At 44.1% G+C, this 24000-nt stretch overlaps 1 protein-coding gene across 1 annotated transcript in view; it reads right to left on the reverse strand.

Annotated features, from left to right (window-relative positions):
* The window catches only part of egfem1 (EGF-like and EMI domain containing 1), a 52613-nt gene that overhangs the window by 4006 nt on the left and 24607 nt on the right, over window positions 1-24000 (reverse strand). Inside the window, exons 9-31 of the mRNA XM_030777981.1 lie at window positions 22736-22858; window positions 21901-22038; window positions 21249-21371; window positions 20823-20945; window positions 20164-20370; window positions 19081-19212; window positions 17612-17740; window positions 16200-16328; window positions 15789-15923; window positions 15382-15516; window positions 13420-13551; window positions 12745-12873; window positions 12237-12368; window positions 11669-11797; window positions 7449-7577; window positions 4965-5093; window positions 4492-4620; window positions 4247-4375; window positions 4011-4139; window positions 3529-3657; window positions 1610-1741; window positions 1009-1137; window positions 691-819 (exon numbers count right to left, since the gene is read on the reverse strand). Coding sequence (XP_030633841.1) covers window positions 691-819; window positions 1009-1137; window positions 1610-1741; window positions 3529-3657; window positions 4011-4139; window positions 4247-4375; window positions 4492-4620; window positions 4965-5093; window positions 7449-7577; window positions 11669-11797; window positions 12237-12368; window positions 12745-12873; window positions 13420-13551; window positions 15382-15516; window positions 15789-15923; window positions 16200-16328; window positions 17612-17740; window positions 19081-19212; window positions 20164-20370; window positions 20823-20945; window positions 21249-21371; window positions 21901-22038; window positions 22736-22858 — 3060 coding nt within the window. The remainder of the gene's footprint in view (window positions 1-690; window positions 820-1008; window positions 1138-1609; window positions 1742-3528; window positions 3658-4010; window positions 4140-4246; window positions 4376-4491; window positions 4621-4964; window positions 5094-7448; window positions 7578-11668; window positions 11798-12236; window positions 12369-12744; window positions 12874-13419; window positions 13552-15381; window positions 15517-15788; window positions 15924-16199; window positions 16329-17611; window positions 17741-19080; window positions 19213-20163; window positions 20371-20822; window positions 20946-21248; window positions 21372-21900; window positions 22039-22735; window positions 22859-24000) is intronic.

The raw sequence follows: 24000 nt of genomic DNA on the forward strand, positions 1-24000 counted from the left end.
GATTCGCCTGTTTATTTATTTGTTTCTTCGCCAGCTCCGTCGACACGGAACATGGAAAACAGGACTACTTATAGCTCTCTGTAAACATTCAGCCGGCGGAGCGTAAGCCCCACCGTGTCCAGAGACAGATTGGATGGGCCTGCTTCGAAGAAAGAGTTAGCGAAGGCAAGGGAAAGAAAGTTGGGGAGGGGGCGGGGGGGGGGGTTGGGGTTTGGTTGGTTTGGAAAGTCCCCTTTTTTTTTTTATGTTGCAGTGGAACGAGCGATAAAACACCGAGATTAGAAAACTGGTCCCCGCTTCTGTTCTGAAAAGAAAATGGGGCAAAAAGGATCAGATTGCTTGAGTAAGGAAATGGGAGAATTTGTTAACTAAATATTGTGAATAAGCGAGGTGGTATTAAAATTAGAGACCAGGGAGGGAGGGAAAATCCCCGTCTAAATACAGGACTGTTAAATTCAGAGATAAATGGGAGAGTTGTTTTGCTTGCAAGGTCATCAAGGCTTTGAGTCTCTCCATGTTTGATGATGGTCTGAATGGGACGTGAGAGAGAGAGAGAGAGAGAGAGAGAGAGAGAGAGAGAGAAGGGTGGGGGGGGGGCATGGGAGAGTATGACGCGCAGGAAAGAAATGAAGGAAAAGAAAAAGAAAACAATGAAAGAAAGGAACCACAGACGAAAGCGGAGCTTGTCACCTTGCTGGCAGAATTGTCCCATTTTGCCCGGGGGACAGATGCACCTCCCAGTCACTGGGTGGCACCGTCCTTTTTCACCACAGGAACATCTTTTAGCACAGTCCTTCCCATAATACCCTGCAGGACAACCTGTGGGAACAAACATTAAAACAAAAAGTCCGGGGTTACTTATCTCTCACCCATTATGACTAAAGGAACTTCTGTAGTATTACTCAGACCAGGAAATGCATCTCATCCAATCAAACGGCTTCTAAAAATGAATAATCAGTGGCGCCTCTAATGGACACCTCTGATTGGATAATTGACAGGAATACTCACTTGTATTACAGTTGGCTCCAATAAAGCCTGAGTGGCATTCACATGTACCGGTCCTGAAGTCACAGCGCCCCCTACTGGCACACTTGCATCGCTGCCTGCAGTTTGGCCCATATGTACCCAGCCGACATGCTGGAAGAGGCACAGTGACACGGAAGACAAAAGAATGTTTATAAAGTTCTAAGTACGGTATCACTAGCATGTAATGAAATGCTAATTAATATAAATTACGTTGTAATTAAAAGAGAAGCTTCATTACAAAATATAAACATTTGTGCGCCCGCTTTTAAAACAGTGTTTGCGGCAACTGTCAGCAGTTAAAACGGAGTAAAATTGAATTCCTCAATTTAGTAACTAAAAAAAGTTTTTCATTTTATGGCCTGATTTTTAAACCAGCAAGAATGCCAACGCACACACACAGAAACAGATACAAATACACAGACATACACACACACACACAGATCATAATAAAGGTAATTGTTCGTTAAGAAACGGAATGAAGCTAATCCTTCATTTACAATCAGTTTTCTTTTTCGTTTGAACAAAGAAAGAAAAATAGTTCTAGAAGTTAAGCCATTAAAAGCCAACAAGCGGGCTGTCTTACTGAGCGTGCATCGGTTGCCGTAGTAACCAGGTAAACAGGTACATTTTCCTGTGATGTGGTGACACACCTGGTGTTCACCAGAACACTGACACACCTCAGAACAGTTTACACCAAAGGTGCCTGATGGACAGACTAAGAGAGAGAGAGGGAGAGAGAGAGAGAGAGAGAGAGGGGGAGAGAAAGTAGTAAAAAACTAGGAAATGTAATAAAACATATTTAAAAAGAATTGTAAAACTGTTAAGGAAAACAAACTCACTTTTATTTTATTATTGAATAACAATTCTCTTAAAAGAAAACAGGAGAAATGCTTTTATGATTTTACACCATTCTTTAGGCGGTTTACTGTATTTGCCTTGGCAAAAACATTCATTTGTTTTAAGTAAATGTATGCACAAAGCCTACACCATAGTCCTTATACATATACACATATAAACCCATTTTATCTTGCCTGTAAACCGCTCGTAGAAGTGGTCTGGTTACAAACAAAAGCGCGCGCGCACACACACACACACACACACACAAACCACATAATAGTGTAACTGTGTGAGTTCAGATGTACTGTAGATATAGGTAGATGTGGAGTCTTGATTGGCTCAACGTCTCCTTCACATACACTTACACATTCATGCATGACTGTGATGGTTGAAATCAGCAAGAGAGACAAGGCCATGGTCTGTGTGTGTGTGTGTGTGTGTGTGTGTGTGTGTGTGTGTCTGCAGTGGCGTGTGGAAGAGATAAGAGCAGACTCCAGACATAAGAGGCCAATTAGAGTGTTGTCATTAAGCATGTCTGCTCTGTTAAAGAGCTCTTATCCTCAAGCAGACAAAAACAAAGCCTGCTGTTTGCCTTGGCAGCCTCAGTGTAACGCTTATCAGATGTCTCAAAGCCGAGAGAGAGAGAGAGAGAGAGAGACAGGGAGAAAGAGAGACAGGGGGAGAGAGAGAGAGAGAGAGAGAGAGAGAGAGAGAGAGAGAGAGAGAGAGAGAGAGAGAGAGATGGAAAGGAAAGTTACGGGGGTGACTGAGAATCAGTTGAGTAGTGCTCTGTATCTATGTAATAACAGTGTGTGAATATGAGAGAGCGAATGGTGAAAAGAAAGAGAGACAAACAGACAGAAAGATAGCGAAAGAGTGACACACGAGGGAGAGAAAGAGAGAGAGAGAGAGAGAGAGAGAGAGAGAGAGAGAGAGAGGGAGAGAGAAGCCGCGTACATGCTGACGTCTGCATGTGTGTGTTAAGCCATGCAGTATCATGAGATGTGAGTCAAAGATAAAAGATTCTGTCAGGCCCCATGTGAAGCAAACCATTTGAACTGTGTTCTCACTATTCACAATATGGCTCTGTGTATTTTATTGCCTTAACAAAACAGTTACAAGACGTTAAGAACAACAGTAAGCAGACAATTTCATTTAGGGCATTTTGGATTATAAGCATTTTTAAGTAATTCATACCTGCAAAAAAACAAAAAAAACAAAAACAAAAACCCACAACAATACCACATTGTTGCTAGGGAACATAAAGTTAACTTGCAACTGTCATTCTTATTGCTAGCAAAGAAACCAAAAGGCTAAGAGAGTTAGGGCAGAGGTATTTTAACAAGACAAACATATCAAGGCAGTACATATATCCTGGAATAAAGCACCGCATTGATAAGGTTTCAGCATTCAGAGTCGGAATGATCCATTTCACAAATCTGATATAAATCAAAATAAGTAGGTGGAAATTGTTCATTTACTTTGTAGAAAATATAAATACTTTTCGTGAACGGAAGGATGGAGGGAAACAGCAACGGATGAGTGGGAGAGTAAGAGAAGGAAGAGAATTTGGAATAGAGGGATGGAGGAATGGATGGAAACGTTCACGGACGGAAAGATGCAAAAAAAAAAAAAAAACGTAGAAGAAGAGGACATGGTTCTTACTTTCTTCGCAGCTGTTCCCAGTATAGCCAGCAGGACAACCACACTTCCCAGTTACATGATGACAAGACACACCCGCAGGACACGCACACTTCTGTGTACAGTTCTGACCAAACCAGCCCGGCAAACAGGCTGAGAACCACACATACACACACACACACACACACAACACAGGGACAGTGAGAGAGAGACAGACAGACAGACAGACAGACGGACAGAGAGGAAAAATAAAGTCATTAACCACACGGAAATATTCCAACTTTTGATGAAGACAGACTGCTGCTATTTGTATGAAACCATTTTTCCATATTAAGGTCTTTAGTACAACTTCATTTTAATTACCACTCAAATTACACTAAATCTGATTTCAGTTAACCACAATACTACCTCTCTCTCTCTCTCTCTCTCTCACTCACTTTGCATGTGTGTATGTGTGTGTGTGCGTGCGTGTGTATGTGTGTGTGTTTGTGAGATGTGTGGCTCACGTTTGTCACAGGTGTGGCCTCTCCATCCTGGCTCACACACACACTGGCCTGTCTGGTGATGACAGGAGCTGCCTTGCTCACACACACACTTCTGTTCACAGCCGTCGCCATAGAAACCATCAGCACACGCTAAAGCACAGAAAAGTCAGGGTAAGAACAAACCATGACACAGGGATAAACAGAGCTATACAAAAATACACACACACACACACACACACACACACACACACACACACCTGTCTGGCAGTGCTGTCCGGTCCAGCCCGGTGGACATTTACAGAGTCCTGTCTGTCTGTCACACTGGCCTCCGTTTGTGCAGTTACAGGAGTGTGTGCAGTCCTCTCCAAACCAGCCTTCCTCACACTCTAGGAACACACAACACATTAGTGCACGTTTGTGTGTGTGTGTGTGTGTGTGTGTGTGTGTGTGTGTGTGTGTGTGTGCGTGCGTGTGCGTGTGTGTGTGTGTGTGTTAAACTGACCCAGCTCACAGGCAGCTCCAGTCCATCCGGGTGGGCAGGAGCAGTGTCCAGTCGCTCTGTCACAAGATCCTCCATTACGACACACACACAGCTGTAAACAGTCCTGCCCAAACCAGCCAGCTGTACAAGCTACACACACACACAGACACACACATTCAGAGGTGTGATTATACAACAGCATACACTGCATATACACAGATAAACAGATACGCACGAATCATACATACGCTAATATCTATAAACACAATATAAATGTTTTCGTATACAAACAGACACAGAAACTGCACACTTGAACTATGTCACAAACTAGTCACTGATGCAAACAAGAAGGTAAAATATATACAAATATATTGAAGTGGTGAATGTTTCATGAAAAAGTGAAGGTAAGACAGATGCCTTGTCTAATCTGCATCTTTAGAAGTCTTTGGTTTGCGTACAGTTGCGTGTGCTTGACATGGTAAATATTTACTCACGCTCCTCGCAGCCGCTTCCTGTCCAGCCCGGCTCACACACACACCGGCCACTCACCGGATCACACACCGCCCCGTTCACACATCGACATGTCTGACTGCAGTTCTGCCCAAAGCTCCCTGCCGGGCAAGCTGGACCAGAACACAGGGCTCGGTTTAGTACCACCGCATTACACACACACACATTCTCACAGACACACACACACACACACACACATACACATAACCACAGCAAATAAACGATACACTAGGTCTGTGTCTTCTTCTTACAGACAAAAATACAAAACACACAAATATACAGAGCAAAATAGTATACACACTTATGTACTGAACACATATCATTACTGCAGATACAGAAGTGTCAAGACACATGAAGATTCGTGTGCAATGCTTTGGGTTGGTTATTAATATGTAAATACAGTGTTAGTAACCATGTTCTAAATACAACTGTATCGTTACAGCAATTCATATGAACATTCATTCATTTACATTTTTTTTTTTTGATTGCTAACGTGCATTGGTCAAAACTGAAGTCACACTGTAAAAACTCTTCACACAGTCGGTGAAACAGAAGTCTATGTGGACCAAACTGTGAGTCATTTTTCAGTGCTTTCACACAACATGCATTCAGTGACCACATTTTCCAAAACCCATGGACTCTTTTCTCATTCGTACTCCACCACCTGCAAAACAACTCCGTATCTGCGGCACATTTTTCAAATCCTAACACGCCGTTTTCAAAACCGTTAAAAGAAAAAAACCACATTAAAAACGGATTGACGGCAAATTTCGTGCTTTTCTGCAGCGACCATATTGAAAAACATACAGAAAAATCTTATATTTACAATAAAATAAAATAATCATCATTCCAAGTACAGTCCAGTGCAATTTCCCAGATGCCTCGCCAGAGAAGACAAAAGATGTGAAGTTGATGAGAACTTGTGGCCAAATGCAGAAGAAAGGGAGGATTAGAACCCTGACAGTACTGTACAGTATGAATCACTTTTGTTTGCTTGTTTGTTTGTTTGTTTTTGTAATTATTATTGCAGCCCTGGGATTTCAGGAATTTTTTTTTTTTGTTTCAATTTTTTTATTTTTGACAAGTAAATTACTATACGCAAAGATATATAAAAAATAAAGGATACAGAACCAAATTGCTGCATTTCTGATTCATTCTTGTTACATATACGTTAGCACAGTCAATAAAGTGAAAAAGTGTTATTCTTATTCTGAATGAAATTCTGAGTGAGAACTGTTGCCAGTGTTATGGTGGAACAAGCTTATTTTGAGACATGTATGAAGTGTTTTAGTGGTTCGAGCGAGTTTTGGAGGCAAGATTAACTGTTTGGCCAAGACGCATATTGGTAATGGAGACTGTATAAAGAGTTTTGAAAAAGCGGCCTCAGTATTGACCGATGCTCGTTAGCAACTGTAAAAAAAAAAAACGCCGCAAACGCAAAGCTAAATTCTATTGGTAACAGGGAAGGAGTTTTCACATGCTACGCGCAGGTTCTTTGAGTAAAGATGAGATTTAGATATTGTGTAAACCATGTTGAACTAATTAAGCACAAATGAATTGAAACTAAAATAAAAAAAAAAAATCATTGAATTCATTCATTAAGAGGCTAATGAAAGAGCTGAAAAATGTGTGTGGAAGGCTAGGGTTAGGGTTAGAAAAGCAGGCGGGTGAGCATATGCAGTGTGGTATATGGATGTGCAGACTATAGATTTATAGCTTTTGCTAGGACGGAGTGTTTCTGTTGAATGGCTGCGTTACACTCTTTTAAAATATCGTGTGGGAAAGCCAGACCTCCGAAAAGAATTTGTGAGTGAGTGAGTGAGTGATCTTTAAAATACGCTTCCCAGAATGAGAGAAAGAGAGAGAGAGAGAGAGAGAGGGAGAGAGAGAGAGAGAGAGAGAGAGGGAGAGAGAGGGAGAGAGAGAGAGAGAGAGAGAGAGAGAAATCTTTATAAGATTTTTCTCCAGATCCATTAAACTACTGAGGCAAGATTGCATGAGAGAAGCGCTGGCAATGAGAGAGAGATTTCCAAAGTTCTCTTTAAAAAAGCATCCTACCCCAATAAAAACATGGATACACTTATCCCCACTACACCCCAATTATCCAGATATGCCCCAGGGTGTTCTCCCCACCCCCCTCCTTCAACACACACACACACACACACAGTAACAGACACACAAACACACACACAAGTAACAGACACAGATGTTCACTCTCTCTCTCTCTCTCTCTCTCTCACACACACACACACACACACACACACACACATATATATATACACACACACACACACACAGACAGGGTGTGTCGTTCTGTTTGATTATTGTTTGGGAAGTGCACTTCATTTAAACGGGGAGCCGAATGGAGAGCGCTGTGAGGTTTTTTTTTTGGGGGGGGGGCCGAGGATGCGGCGCCTGCCGGAGATAGGACCCACTCACACCCTGTTTTAATGATGTGGGAAGCTTACCCAGGGTGCAGTGCGGCGGTGCCCAGCCAGGAGAGCAGAGACAGGCTCCTGTGATGTGGTGGCATTGGGCGCTGTTCCTACACTGGCATATCTGCCCGCAGTCCAGGCCGTAAAAGCCGTCAGGGCATTCTGCGAGCCAAGAGAAAACATCTCCTCGTTACTGCCGCGGCAAAACACACACACACACACACACTCACACACTTTCACATGCTCTCGAGCTCTCTCACACACACGCAGCGGAGAAGGAAGAACGAGGAGTTTTTTTTTACCCGTTTTTCTTTTCTCTTTTCAAACGTACTTTCCTTTTTCTGGTCATTCACGGCTGAGTCACACACACACACGCACACACACACACACTCTCTCTCTCATTCATTCTCTCTCTCTCTCTTTCTCTCTCTCTCTCTCTGTCCATCCTTTATCTCCAGCCTTGAGTCTCAGATCTTCATCTTAATGTATCAGTATTTAGTAGTAGTGATCTCATCCTCCATCTATGCCGTGTGTCTTTCCACATCAAAGCAGAAAGAGACAGAGAGAGGGAGCTTGATTTTCGGGGGAAATTGAATCTCTTTCGGAGTGCACAGGCCTGCGTTAAGATATAGACACCCCACCCCCACTCCCCCACCCCTCCGAAAACAGACACCAACCACAGCTGACCAGAACTCTGTACAATATCTTTACACAGCGTCACACAGCATTTTAATAGTTTGTTTCTTCACACGGAGGCCAGTTCGTGAAAAAGTGTGTATGGTGGTTTGTTACGGCATACGATCACTTTAGCAGTTAGACTTATCTTTTTCCTCTCTCTCTCTTTGATTGTGAACTGTAAATGGAGGGATTGATTGATTGATCGATTGATTGCTCCTACTGCTGTTGCTGATTTTTCTGTTTCTCACTGTTTCAGTCTGTTGTCTATTTACAGCCTAGACCTGCATCTCACTGTTATTAAACTCCACACTGCTGTACACACACACACGCACACACACACAAACACACCAGCTCAGTCTCTTTTTCAAACACAGATAGACTCTGCAGATAGAATCTGCACCAGACTAGCAAAAATATCTCAGCGAATAAATTCCGTTGGTTATTAAAAGGAATGGAAAGTCAGTCATGCAGGTTCTGAACGCGTTTTTCAGCATGAAAGAAAATCTAAAAGATAGAGGATGGAGATAGCCCTCGCGCGGTCCGGAGTCCCGCTGAGCTACGCTGTTCTGGGAGTAAATTTGAGGAAAGACAAATACCTGGCGCTTGAAAACGAGAGATTCTTTTTCGAAAAGGACGAAAAAATGAAAAGCCGTGAACTCTTTCTTATCAACACACACAAGATTTTCGGTCCGAAGCGACGCAAAAAAAAAAAAACCGCGAGCGACTCATCACCGAAGCTGGATGTTTATGTACGCGTGAATTTACCGGCTAAAGCGAAACCGTCTGTTCGCCCCCGATTTTTCATCAGTTTCTACTTTAAAGGGGAGCAATAAAACCCCCTTGTATACCTCGGCCCACGGTGACCCCGCGTTTGTCTGGTCATCGTGCGCTTTTATTGACTTTGGCGGTTCGGGGGGGTGGGCCAGGTAGCCTTTCAGTCTTCGCCGCGGAGGAATCTGGGAGTCCCTGAACAGGCCTCGGTTTTTCTTTCTGAGACCACACCGCGGGGCTGCCTAGTTGTCAGCTCCGTTTTAACGCGGGCGAGCGAGACAGATAGTGGAACCGGTCTTGGCACGTCAGGCCCTGTCCCGTCTGAACAGGCACCTTGTTCCAATTGTTCTTCCTTGGCCTGGACACCACAGTCTAGTCACCGCAGTGCTCTCTCTCTCTCTCTCTCTCCCTCTCTCTCTCTCTCTCTCTCTCTCTCTCACTCTCTCTATTTCTCTATAGGGAAAATGTGGTTGATGTTCTGCATTTTTGTCCCTTACCCAACATTTTCTATCTGTCTTTAACTTTACTGGAAGGGTATTTTGGTACCACTGGGGCATAGCGTAAATGTATATATACGCCTATGGGTGGGTGTGTGTGTGTGTGTGTGTGTGTGTGTGCGTGTACACGTGTATGTGCATGCGTGTGCATGTGTGTGTGTGTACACATGTGTATGTGTGTGTGTGTGTATGTGTGTGTGTGTGTGAGAGAGAGAGAGTAAGAGACTGTGTTTTATGAGCACTGTTTTTTTGGCATGATCAGGGTGTAGTGTCTATGTTTGGCTCTGTTGTGGTTCGGCAGTAAAACAGTCCAGCTGGATGCGGCCGTCTCATTAAGGAGAGGCCAATAAGGATGCTGTCATGGATCCAACTGTGAGAGAGAGAGAGAGAGAGAGAGACAGACAGACAGACAGAGAGAGAGAGAGAGAGAGTGTCTGTGTGTGTGTGTGTGTGTGCTTCTGATCCTTTACATAACCCATACTACTTAGTGCCATCTTTTATGCATTCTTGGATGCCAGTCTGTGTTATGCAAAGAAGTAATACCACACACACATACAAACAGACACACAAACACATACACATACAGATACACGTACAAACACGCACGCACGCACACACACACACACACACACACACGCACGCAAATGAGTGATTCATCAACACACTCTTTCCACACACTTTTCACTCTGGCCGATCAGCGCATATTCCGAGAATATTTCCAGCATTTTCCAGACCATAAACTGAACAATAAATGGGAAAAATATTTCAAAGATATCAGATTTAACTCTGATCTCGTATTCAGGTTCCTACAAATAGATGTACTGAGTTGTGCTACTCTAAAGTTGAATCACTAGAGGGCATGTGATACATTTTCTGCAGTATCTTGTGTAGATTCAGTCTGGTGCTCTGCCCACTGTGTTCGGCCAACGAACATCATTTTTCTCTGGCCGAGACGTTCTCTTATTTTTCAAATGCAGACATGTTGAACTGACCTAGGATCAGTGTCTCTGGCTCGGTAACGTCTCTGTAAACCCTGTGAGCTGGACAGTGCTGACAACAACTCTCTCTCTCTCTCTCTGGGTGTTCACACATATTAACACACACACGCACATACACACACACACACACACACGCACACACACACACACACACACACACACACACACATAGACGTTTACCACAATCTGACTCACTCACTGATGATACACACACTTTACGATGGCAGATTGCTTCCAGATCTCGTTATCTGTGTGTGTGTGTGTGTGTGTGTGTGTGTGTGCGCGCACTCTTGTTTAAAGACCACACACACCCTGGTTTGTCTGATGGATGGGTCACACCCGTGCCTGAGTGAAACTTCCTGACTTGTCTCGTACGGAAGAGGCCCCAGTGCATTAGGGGTAATGGGACACCACTAAAACCAAGCCTGTGTTTAAAAGGGAAAATCTGGGAACGTCGAGAGGAAAGTGACAGGCCCTTCCAGAGGAGATCCAAACTCTTGCGGAACGTTACGGATGATTGATGCTCCATTCCGTGTATATTACAGTACTGACAGTGCTTCAGACAAAACTAATCAGACACGCTGCGTATCAGTCCTCTCATGGGCTCTTGCTCAAACAGCCTGTTTATTCGAATGAATTCTGTTTATTTTCATATTACATGAACTTACAGCCGTGCTAGTGAGGACTGTGCTGTGTTGTTTTGTTTTTTTTTGTTTTGATTTTTTTTTTGTCTGACGTATGCTGATGTTGACAGAGGTGTTGTTTGTCTTGTCTACGGTTCATTTGCAGTGAAGTGGTTGGAAACGGTGCATTGTGGGATATATCAGGGTTCAGGGACCTGGGTCTTCTATGCAAGAGTTTCATTAAGCATTTTAACATTTTCACGCTGTTGAAAAATACATGTTAAATTACAGTAAATTATCATTGCTTTTTAAACAGTACACCACGTATAAAATCAGTGTTCATTCGCTCAATGTCACTTTACTTTCTGCTCAAGACCTGCCATATGACATTGTTAACATTATTATGATTTCCTGACATTTCTAAACTCTCCTTGTGTCGACTTCACTTTGGCTCTGTAAAAACATCCTCCTCTCATATTTTGTTGGCTCTTTTCGTTAAGAAGGTCCTCAGGTATTGGTAAAAACAGTCTGGATAAATAAAGAGGCTGAAGTCGATTCATTATCAAGTATACAGGACAATTTCAACTGGGTGTCTGTGATTTTTTTTGTTGAATTATGAAATAGTGATAATAATAATACTGAAGATCTAGTGCTGTGTGGGTGTGTACGTGTGTGTGAAAACTCACTCTTTTCACAGTGTGTTCCGGTCCAGCCCGGTGAGCAGGTGCACGCTCCGCTGACGTGGTCACACTGCGCTCCGTGTTCACACTGGCACACACGCTCACACTCTGACCCATACCTGCCCTCGGGACACCCTAACCACCATGGGAAATGTAGTTTTATAACACACAGTTGCAACCAGACAGAATGATAATCAAACTCTAAGAGCAAATACATTAAGTTAAATTAGCAGAAAACTACTTAATATGAGCTCTCCTGAAACTAAAGAATATTTGAGGGTCCAGTTTGAACAAAAGCTGAGCTACTGTGTTTTGGCCTCTAGGTGGGAGCATTTACACTTCAATAAATGCCAATTTATGAAAATGCCATTTTCAAGTGTAGACTTTTCATTACAGTGCCTTTAACCAAACATGTGTGGCTACGTATCTGAGACAGATAAATAGACAGACAGACAGATAGATAGATAGACAGATAGATAGATAGATAGATAGATAGATAGATGGATAGATAGAGAGAGAGAGAGAGAGAGAGAGAGAGAGAGAGAGGGAGAGAGGGAGAGAGAGGGAATGTTACTCTGTTCACAGTGGTCTCCGGTGTACCCTGTCTCACACACACAGTGCCCGTCGGCTGGATCACAGGGCATGGCACTGTTGGCACAATGGCATTCATTGGCACATCCAACACCCCAGAAACCTGCCTCACACACTGCAGAGAAATACAGACTTATCAATAACCCCAAATCCACACACACTCACATGCGCGCGCACACACACACACACACACACATCCCTTGTGAAAGAGAAGATGACACTGAGAAGTCCACACACACGGACATACACACACGTTCACACACACACATACACACACACACACACACACACACACACACACACACACACACATCCCTTGTGAAAGAGAAGATGACACTGAGAAGTCCACACACACACACATACACACACGTTCACACACACTCACACACACTCACACACACACACACACACACGCACATACACACACACACACACACACACACATGTTCACACAAACACACATGTTCACACACACACACACACACACAGACCTGTGCTGCAGTCGTGTCCGGTGCGTCCGGAGGGGCAGGCGCAGTTTCCGCTGACGGGGTCACAGCTGGCATCGGGGTGACAGAGACACCGCAGTGAACACCCAGGGCCGTGGGACCCCGCCGGGCATGCTGGGATAGCCAAGCAAGGCAGAGTTAGCGAGAGCCGTTCCCGCTGGTTACGACCAGAGAATTCCCACCTACCCTGTGTTACTTTCTTCTATACGTACGTTCAGTATCTCAGCACACATAATACCCTTTTCGTTTTCTGTCTCTGATACATACACTCTGCTTTTCTCTCTTCCTCCCCTTCTCCATATCACATGTGATCCATATATGTGTAACTGTATATGGAGAACTGTCGTTATGTCTCAGTTAACCTCAGTAAGGCCTTTCCCTTGTGGCTTTGCTCTCCTAGCCACTAATCTTACCGGATTAGAGATTGAAACCATTAAGAGCCTCTGGAAGGCATTTATGTAACGTTTGGTAAAAGCAGCCCTGTAGGGGGTACTGGGACAAAGTCCAGTCATTCAAAACACCTGGTAATAATTACATAACGACAGTTAAAGTCTAAATACATTCAAACACCTGTTACCCCAGGCCCGCTTCTTCTGACAATAAAAGTCTTTTTTTTTTTTTTTTTTACCCCTTATATTTTACAGACAGGTGCGTACTCACGGTCTCGACAGGTGGGCCCCGTGTGGCCGGGTCTACACTCACAGACTCCGGTGTGCGCGTTGCAGACGGCTCCGTTCTCGCAGGGGGGGCACGGCAACGCACAGCCCTCACCCCAGAATCCCTCCGGACACCCTGGGCAGTCAGGAAACACAGAGAGAAAACACATACGGCATAAGAACATCATTATTCTCATATTACATTACATATTTCCTACGTAAACTGACCGAGAATAGCCCGGTCCCACACGGCTGGAGATCGAGTGGGGTTTTTTTTTTTTCTTTTTTCTCTTTTTTTATTGAGACTAAAATGATGGTTATGGGATTAAAGGAAGCCAAAGTGCCCCTGATGTGTGCCACAGAAAGTCTTTAATGCTACTGTGAGCCATATTTTGGGAAGATTTAAGCTCTTAATGTCTACCACATGATTCCTAGTGGTTAATTTGTTTAGCTCAGATTTGGTATAAAACTTGCATGAAAAGGCCCTGTCTATGTTTATGAGACTTAGCGATCCCAGATGATGAACCGAAAGGGAAATATGAAGGGTCGTAAAAAAAAAAAAAAAAAAGAAAGAGGAAGAAGATGCGTTCTTCCTCATCCTCACCTTTCTCGCAGGCCGGGCCCGTCTGACCCGCTGGGCACGCACACTGACCTGTCGCTCTGTCACATGACCCATTGCCACATACGCACGATCTCTCACAGTTCACACCGAAGCGACCAGCGTCACAGACTAGGAAGAGCAAGAGAGAGAGAGAGAAGTAGACAGGAAAAGAAAGAAAGTTGAGTCTAGATACACAAAAGAAGAAAACTTCAAGATTAATAAAAAACTGAAGAGTGGTGTTCAGTAACTGTGTAGTGTGTGTGTGTGTGTGTGTGTGCGTGCGTGTGTGTGTGTGTGTGTGTACTCTGTTTGTTCAGTCTCCTGCACCCCAGTCCAGCCCTGAGCTCCTGTGTCAGCTGACTGACAGGAAAACTGTAAGCGGCTCTTCCCCTCAGTCAAACACACACACACACATACATACACACACACACACACACACACACACAAATCCAGAGCAGTCTGCAGACATAGCCCTGAGCCGCGGAGAAACCTGCCGTCTGACAGAAGTCCTGCTCTACGCATTAACACTCAAATTATGGCAACGTGTCATCTCTGCTCCACAAGGACACCGTGTTATGACTAAAACAGACTCAAACATTATTAAATATCATTCTCTCTCTCTCTCTCTCTCTCTCTCTCTCTGTCTGTCTTGTTCTCCATCTTTCTCCTTCTGCTTCTATTTGGACAGCAGAAACTCTCCACAGGCCAGTAAAGGAAACCCATTAATGTTATTGGGGAAATGCACGCTAAGTAAAGACACACACATATATATATAAACTCTCTTTCTTTCTCTCTCTCTCTCTCTCTCTCTCTCTCTCTCTCTCTCTCTAACACACATACACACATACATACACACACACACAAACACACACACACATGCATACAGCTATGAGGAGATGTCAGTCATAATTCTGCTGTGTTTGAATCATCCGCGTGAGGCATTTCTCCTCTCGGCTCTGATTTCAGACTTTAACAAGCCGAACTGACAAACCAAACAGCCGACGCTTTAACCACTCAGACATGAGCTGTCTAGACCGTCAGACCTCTGTCACTAATGAACGTCTAAGCCATTATTTCCCTCACTCTGATCTACTATAACTGTCTGTCAACAGCATAAATCTTGTCTGTTCACTTGTCAACTGTATCCGCGCACGCCGATGTAATTAGAGTCATTGTACTGCCACCTCTTCACCACCAGAGGGCAGCGTTAAACAACATTAATGGAAATATGCCAAGGATGGTTTCAAAGGTACATGAAAGTGAGATGTTTTAAGTCTCAGAGTTTCAAAGTTACATCTCGGGCCGGAGAGTCTGTGTCTGAATGTGTGGGGGAGGGGCGGGGGACGGGGCTGGTTTAAGACGAACCCAAATCACATCTCTCTCCATGGAAACCAGGGGGACAGTTTCGGGTACATGTTCCAGTCCTGGGGTCACATGATTCACCGTCAGTGCATTTACATCTTCCTCGGCATCCCTCTCCAAAAAAGCCTTTGTCACATTCTGAAAGGGAAACACGGTAACACACACACACACACACACACAAACTATATTTAAAGACTTGTTCTGAACACCTGTTGGAGGATACAACAGAATGGAAAACCGGTATTGTCTGCACTTAATAATCAAAAATTACAAATTATCTATAAAAATACTCTTTTGTGTTATGCAACAATCACGACAGAAAGACAAAACTATCCCTGACACAAAAAACGGCAGAACTGCTAAAAAGAAAAAAAAAAGAAAAAAAAGGAGAAGGTGACTATGCAAAGCACCTGTTTCGCAGCTATTTCCGTGGTAACCTGGTTTGCAGGAGCAGGTTCCGTTTTTGGGGTCACAGCCGAGAGAGTTTTCTTCCGCGCACATACAGTCCCGCGAGCACCCAACGCCAAACGTCCACCGCGGACACGCTAACGAAAATGAGGAAAAAGCAGAGAGTCACTCACCAATCAGGCTCCAACGTTTCAAACGCTAATAAACAGACACCTGGAGCCTAAAAAAGTCTGCAGCCAAAAAGCCAAGCTCTGTGTTCTGACAAATCGATTTTGTAGTCATATCATCTTCCATCCAGTATTTCCATTTTATTTTAATATACGTGAGGTTTTTCTAAGTCATTTTGAGCTGACCTAATCGTTCAGTAGAGAGGGGGTTGATTTGGAGACCAGTTTGGGATTTTGGGTACTCACGTAGGTGACAAAATCGTCCATAGAGCCCAGGGGCACACAGGCATCCACCGTAGAGACGGTGGCATCGCCCGTTGTTGGGGCAGTGGCATTTACGACGACAGTCCCTCCCGAAAAAACCCTGAGGGCAACCTGGTCAAAATACACACGTCACTGTCAGCCTGTCAGGGAACTCTGGACCTTTCCATTCAAACTGCACTGCTTCTGTAGAACCACTCACTTATATTACATCTTGTGTGTTTTTGTGTGTGTGTGTGTGTGTGTGTGTGTCTGTGGCTAAAGTAAGAAAGAGAGAGAGAGAGAGAGAGAGAGAGAAAGAGAGAGAGAAAGAATATATATGCGTTGAAAACTATTCTGGAGTACTATAGTCATTATTTTCTCTTAATCATATTCTGAGCCACACAAACTATGCTTTGGTGAAACTGATCTCTTTCACAGTTAAGTTTCACAAAAAAAAAAAACACTTTTTCACAAAAAAAAAACCCTTTGTCACATCTCAGAACAGGGTCAGCGCAAGCCAGTGTCCACCTCTTATAACCTTATGTTTCTCTGGCCTCTTATAACCACCTTTCTCTGGTCCAAACAAAGATGACCTGTAATGGGTTAACAGTTAATCTGTGGCACATTAAAGGAGTTGCTACCACTTCCCCTCCAGTCTGTTGCTGGGCAGAGATGTGAGGAAGGGTGAGTCAGAGGTCACTGGGTGTGTTACGGATGACCCGTGAAACCTCCACAATGCAAACTGTGCTATGTACCTTATAGGGACTGCAGTGTGTGTCCCTCATGACCACCCAAATACATGTTACTTTTCTGTCAAGCTTACAAGTCCCCGGGCAAAACATAAAGGATTCCTAAAGTGTGTTTGATTTTGTGTAGAGTATAAAAACAATATATTTAAAAACATAAAATATTTTATATACAATATGAACTGTACAATATATTATATATGAATATCTTATACAAAAACATACGACAAGAGTGAGAGAAAACTGGGGGAAAAGGTAGGAGAGGGAGGGAAAAGATGGAAAAAGAAGGAGAGAGGGAAAAGAATAATGGAGAAAGGAATAAAATAGAGTGATAAAGAGAGACAGACAGAGAGAGAGAGAGAGAGAGAGAGAGACAGACAGACAGAGAGAGAGAGAGACAGAGAGAGAGAGAGATAGAGAGAGAGAGAGAGAGAGAGAGACAGAGTGCGGTGAGATTAACGAGGTAAACTGGGCAGTAGTGTGGCGGGAACCCCTGTGGTGGAACTGTCGCCTGCACACTTTCCTCCAAACGACAGGAGAGGGGGAGAAAACAGGGAGCGGGGTAATGAAAGAGAGAGACAGAGCGAGAGAAGAGAGGATGGAACTCAGGAGAACGCACGGCAACGAAACTGGAAGCAAAGGCACCGATTTTAGAAAGGTTTCACTCACCATTCTCACAGTGTAAACCCTGCACTCCTGGGGGACAATGACATTTCCCTGTGACTGGATCACAGCGTCCTCCGTTTAGACACCCACACACGCCATTACACGCCACCCCATACGTCCCCTCAGGACACGCTGACAGACAGACACACACACAGACAGGACACAGAGAGACAGAGAGAGAGACAGAGAGAGAGAAGATAGAAGGGAAAGAAAGAGAGAGAGAGAGAGAGAGAGAGAGAGAGAGAAAGAGAGAGATAGACAGAGATGGAGACAGCGACAGGGAGCGAGAGAGACAGACATACAGACAGACAGAGAAACAGAGACAGACAGAGATGGGGAGAGAGAGAGAGAGAGAGAGAGAGAGAGAAGATAGAAGAGAAAGTAAGAGAGAGAGAGAGAGTTAGAGAAAGAGAGATGGAGACAGCAACAGGGAGAAAGCGAGACAGATATACAGACAGACAGACAGAGAGACAGGGACAGAGACAGACAGAGATGGAGAGAGAGAGAGAGAGAGAGAGAGAGAGAGAGAGAGAGAGAGAGAGATTAAAGCGAAAAACACTTGACAAACATTAATAACTCCACTAACATTGGGACATTGGCTCAGGCACAAAACCCATAAAACATCAAACTACATGACAACAGATATGATTGATTAAGACGTGAAAACCGGGGATAAAAAAAGACGGAAAGAATGTGAGGTAGAGCGAACAGAAACGGTTCTCATGGCGCAACAATCAAGACCACATGTACTCCTCCGTTTCTGCCACTCACCAGTGCTTCCCACCCGAGTGGCCCTGTTTAGTTTCAGACCCAAACGGACCGGTACCTTTAGCTTAATACGAGACCAGCTGGCCCTCGTAAAAAAAAAAAAAAAAACCTAGAGAATTCCGCATTCCACTCAGCTCACTTCAAAAGCACCAGAGCGCATACCTCTAATGTGCTTATGTGGCACAAATAACTTTTTATGGTCCTTTAAGGACCTGGACCAAAAAGATATACAGCGGGTATTGATCAGCCCACAGCACTGTACACAAACCTGCCTGAAAATTTATGCTACAACGAGTACGGACGCGTGGCAAGTCTGTGTAAAATATGTAAGCGCTTAAAAAATCCCATATTGCGTCGCGTAACAGTTCCTCTCGTGCCCTGTTCATAAATTAGCTTTGAGAAAATGTACAAAGCCACAACAAATTCACGTTATTCAGATTGATGGAGCTGGCTCTGTGTTAGTCTGGTAATGGATTTGTCCCTGTATGGCAATAACTACTGTTGTTCTTTATGTGCTGGGCTGAGGCGATGGGACATAACACACGGGGAGAAAGACAGAAACAAGGGAGAGAGGGAGAGAGGGAGGGAGAGATGGTTTGGGTTAGCACGTGTAGGTGTATGCCCCGAGAGAGAAAAAGAAAGAGGGGGAGAGAGAGAGAGAGAGAGAGAGAGAGAGAGAAATAGAGTATAAGAAAAAGACTCACTCTCATTACAGATGAGTCCGGTCCATCCAGGTGTGCACTCACAGTGATCTCTCTCTTCACTGCAGACTGCACCGTTAGCACAATCTGAACAAGTCAAACTGCAGTCATCTCCAAACACGCCGTCCACACACACTGACACACACACACACACACCACACACAGAGGCAGAGACAGAGATTAAATGTCTGTGTGTGCCAGTTTACGTGTGTTTGTGTGTATATGTGCATGTGTGTACGTGTATGTGTGCGAGTGTGCATGTGTATATGTGAATGTATATATGTGGATGTGCGTAGGTGAATGTATATGTGTGTGTCCGTGTCTGTGTGTGTGTGTGTGTGTGTGTGTGTGTGTGTGTGTGTGTCTGCGTGTGTGCATGTGTATATGTGTGTATGTAAATGTGTGTATGTGAATGTATACGTGTGTGTGTGTGTGTGTATGTAAATGTGTGTATGTGAATGTGGATGTGTGTGTGTGTATGTAAATGTGTGTATGTGAATGTGTGTGTGTGTGTTTGTATGTAAATGTGTGTATGTGAATGGGGATGTGTGTGTGTGTGTATGTAAATGTGTGTATGTGAATGTGGATGTGTGTGTGTGTGTATGTAAATGTGTGTATGTGAATGTGGATGTGTGTGTGTTTGTATGTAAATGTGTGTATGTGAAGGTGGATGTGTGTGTGTGTGTGTGTGTGTATGTAAATGTATGTATGTGAATGGGGATGTGCGTGTGTGTGTTTGTATGTAAATGTGTGTATGTGAATGTGGATGTGTGTATATGTGAGTGTATATATGTGGATGTGCGTAGGTGAATGTATACGTGTGTGTGTGTGTTTGTATGTAAATGTGTGTAGGTGAATGTGGATGTGTGTGTGTGTATGTAAATGCGTGTATGTGAATGTGGATGTGTGCTTACTGATGTGACTGAGCACTGTGAGTTCTCCTCTCTGCTCTCTGCTGAGTGTGTGTTCTTGGTAAGGCGCGTGCAGGGCCGCGGTGTGTGTGTGTGTATGTAAATGTGTGTAGGTGAATGTGGATGTGTGTGTGTGTATGTAAATGTGTGTAGGTGAATGGGGATGTGTGCTTACTGATGTGACTGAGCACTGTGAGTTCTCCTCTCTGCTCTCTGCTGAGTGTGTGTTCTTGGTAAGGCGCGTGCAGGGCCGCGGTGTAGCGCAGGAGCTGGGGGGGGCGGCGGAAGAGCAGGTCTGGCAAACGCAGAACCTCCAGGTCCTCTCCCTGACCACCCTCCTCTTCCTCATCCACCTCTTCATCAGCAATGCTCTCATACAGAGCTGCAGACAGAGAGAGAACACATTAAACCCCATCTATTTACTCTCTGACATTAACATTAACAGTTAACATCAACAGTCATTCAATAGGCACTATACATGTGTAATTACAGTGTTATAACTGAATTGATAACACTTTCAATCAAAGTCAACGATTAATGTTCAGTACCAGAAATTAATGTGTTGGTTGCGTTATTGATATGGGCCTGTATTTATTAAGATACTCCAGAGACACTTGTAATCCAGTGGTTTACAGGTAGCTGTGTTATTACTGGGTTATAACTGTTGAACACACAAGAGGAAGTTTGTCAGCCATTTCTCCATGCATGTTAGTGAGCAAATCATAATGAAATGCTTTCTCTGTCAGCAGGATGACTTCCTCTGTGTGGTAAATGACGGTTAATGAATTTGAAAAGAGGGTTATGAAGGGTTATGAAGGGTGACGAGGGCCTTACGGAGACAGGTGCGCTGGTCAAGGTCTAAACGGTAGCCCAGTCTGCAGAAACACTCGTAAGAGCCCAGAACGTTCACACAGTAATGACTGCACCCAGACGTCTCCGCCACACACTCATCCACATCTGAGAAAAAAGAGCGTTACATCAAATACAGCTTCAGATACGGTCAAAGGCTAAGAGAGAGATATTCATTTGACTTATGTTATTAGTCAAAAAAATAAATAATTATATGAGTAAATACATAAATGCACATATATAATGTCTTGGGTAAAACTGTCTGCTAAGTAAATAAATGTAAATGCAAACATAAATATACTGTACTAACATTTTCACATACATACCTCTAGTTTAACACACACACACACACACACACACACACGTTCACTCACACACACACTCACACACACACCTGCTGTGGAATCTCACCGTCACATCTGCAGCCGTTAGAGTTGAGAGTGTATCCAGGTCTGCAGCTGCATTCATAGCCTCCTGGGTAATTCTCACAGTAGTGACTACAGCATGCCTCTCCAGTCTCACACTCATCACTGTCTAAAAAACCCCAAACAAAACACAATGAAACACCCTAAATCTCCTCTCTCCTCCCCCGTTCTCCTGTCCCCTAAATCCTCTCCTCACGCCTCCTCCCTTCTCCCCAAAGTCTCTCCTCTTTGTCTTCTACCTTCATTCTCCTTATTTCTTCTCCTTCATGACAGCTGGTCCACAAAAAACTCCACCTCAACCCTCACTGGGATTCAAACCCCTCCTAATCTCTCTTCTTTGATAAAAGTCTATCACAGCTCCTCACATATTTAGTTGTTTAACCTTCACATCGGGAGGAAAAAGAAAAGAAGTTTCTGTCTGACGCTCTTGACTGAACACTAAACGTTCAGCTGAAACATGCGACGAAAATCTGCTCAGCGCGTATTGTGTTACGCGACATATACCTCCTGCACAACTCTATACGACTTCTAGAACTTTCTGTCATTCGGGTTATTCTGGGGCGCGGAGAGTGGATGAGAGTACACAGAGAGAGTGATGTGATAAAAGAGTGAGAGACGGCAGGCAGAGGGATGCCTACCCACGCAGGTCTTCAGGTCCTCGGCCAGCCGGTAACCTTGGTTACAGGTACAGAGCGGGCCGTTGGTGGTGTGTTCACAGTGATGGGAGCATCCGCCATTGTTCTTCTCGCAGCTGTTCACTATCTCCATCTCAATACCTTCACAAAAACGATAACTTGTGTAATTACGAGACCGTAGCACAAACAAAAAGTTGACTTGTTACCGAGAAATTAGTCATAAACACATTCATCTCAATTAGTTTTAACTGAATTCAAAGTTACTTCAAAGTTATGGGCCATGGTGTGAGGAGCTGTTGACAATGGCAAATACACAGTAATGTGTTTGTGGAATGACAGTCTTAGCCTTCTAGTTTTTTCTAGAAACACTGAAGAGCGCCAAACGTAACACGTGAACGCGAAGTTGTCGGAGACATTTTGGAAAACTTTAAGGAGGCCCACCTGTCAGAGAGAATGTGTAAACACCAATACATTTACATTCAATTTACATGTTTAAACATTCATTTGCATGTTTAAATATTGACGAAACGTTGACATTTGATTTATGTGTTTAATCATTCATTTACATGTTTAAACACTGACGACGCAGCTACTTACCTGTACACCGCATCTGTTTGGACTACAGTCAAGACTGAATTTAGTTTCTGACGGTTAAAAGTACATATACTAGCAGAGCAAGCTCGTTTTTTCACTGACTGATATTTTCAGCCTAAAAACAAAAGGTATGAAATGAGTGAATGATGAATGAACCTGTAACACACCAACAGGAGTTCTCAGTGTGTGACAACGTGTGTGTGAGTGTGTGTGTGTGTGTGTGTGTGTGTGTGTGTGTACTCACGGTAGCACTGTCTGGCATCAGCCCCCAGTTCAAAACCGGGAAGACACACACAGCTGAAGGAGCCTGGTACATTCACACAGCTATGAGCACACCTGGCCTGGCCGGACTTACACTCGTCTATATCTGAAAGAATGACAGAGTGAGGGAGGAGTGTGAGGGATGAGAACAGGGGATTAACTTACGCTTCACCTCCTCATTCATATTAACACTCTCTCTCTCTCTCTCTCTCCCTCTCATATTGACATTCTCTCTCATATTAACACTCTGTCTCTCTGTCTCTCTCATATTAACACTCTCTCTCTCTGTCTCTCTCATTTTAACACTCTCTCTGTCTGTCTCTCTCTATCTCTCTGTCTCTCTCTCTCATATTAACATTCTCTCTCTCTTGCTCTCTCTCATATTAACTCTCTCTCTCTCTCTCTCTCATATTAACATTCTCTCTCTCTCTCTCTGTCTCTCTGTCTCTCTCTCTCTCTCTCTCTCTCTCTCTCTGCACACCCATACAAACGAAAATACACAGACACAGACACATGCACACACACACGTACACACACACACATACCCAAACACACTAATACCTCCACACACACACACACACACACATACAAACAAAAACAGGCTGCGTGTGTTGAGGTGGCTAGACAGAGGGGTTAATCTGCTTTAAGCAGTCTGCTGGAGTCTGGTGTAAGACTGGTGTGAGACTGGTGTGAGACAGGTGCGAGACTGGTGTGAGACTGGTGGAGTCTGGTGTGAGACTGGTGGAGTCTGGTGTGAGACTGGTGTTAGACTGGTGGAGTCTGGTGCGAGACTGGTGTGAGACTGGTAGAGTCTGGTGCGAGACTGGTGTGAGACTGGTGGAGTCTGGTGCGAGACTGGTGTGAGACTGGTGGAGTCTGGTGCGAGACTGGTGGAGACTGGTGGAGTCTGGTGTGAGCAGTCTAGAGGAGTGGGCTTGGTCAGCGACAGTCTCTCCTGTTCTCTGAGACTTTACGCAATAGCTGGTATCAAACCTGAACAGTCTACCCATTCAAGTCAGAGCAGTAATAGGCTCCTCTTTGTGCTTTGCTGCTGTGTTTTACTGCATGTGTGAGGAGATGCCACTGCTGTCTGTATCACAGAGAGCTGTGCTTATTTAGAATGGGAACTGTGTCAGTTAGAATGGGAACAGATATGTGTGCTCAGTGAATGAGTCAGACCAAAGAGATTTTTAAAGAGGTTCATAAATGAGGTGGTGTGTGTGTGTGTGTGTGTGTGTGTGTGTGTGT

This window comes from Chanos chanos, chromosome 6, assembly GCF_902362185.1.
Source record: "Chanos chanos chromosome 6, fChaCha1.1, whole genome shotgun sequence".
NCBI classification, from domain to species: domain Eukaryota; kingdom Metazoa; phylum Chordata; class Actinopteri; order Gonorynchiformes; family Chanidae; genus Chanos; species Chanos chanos.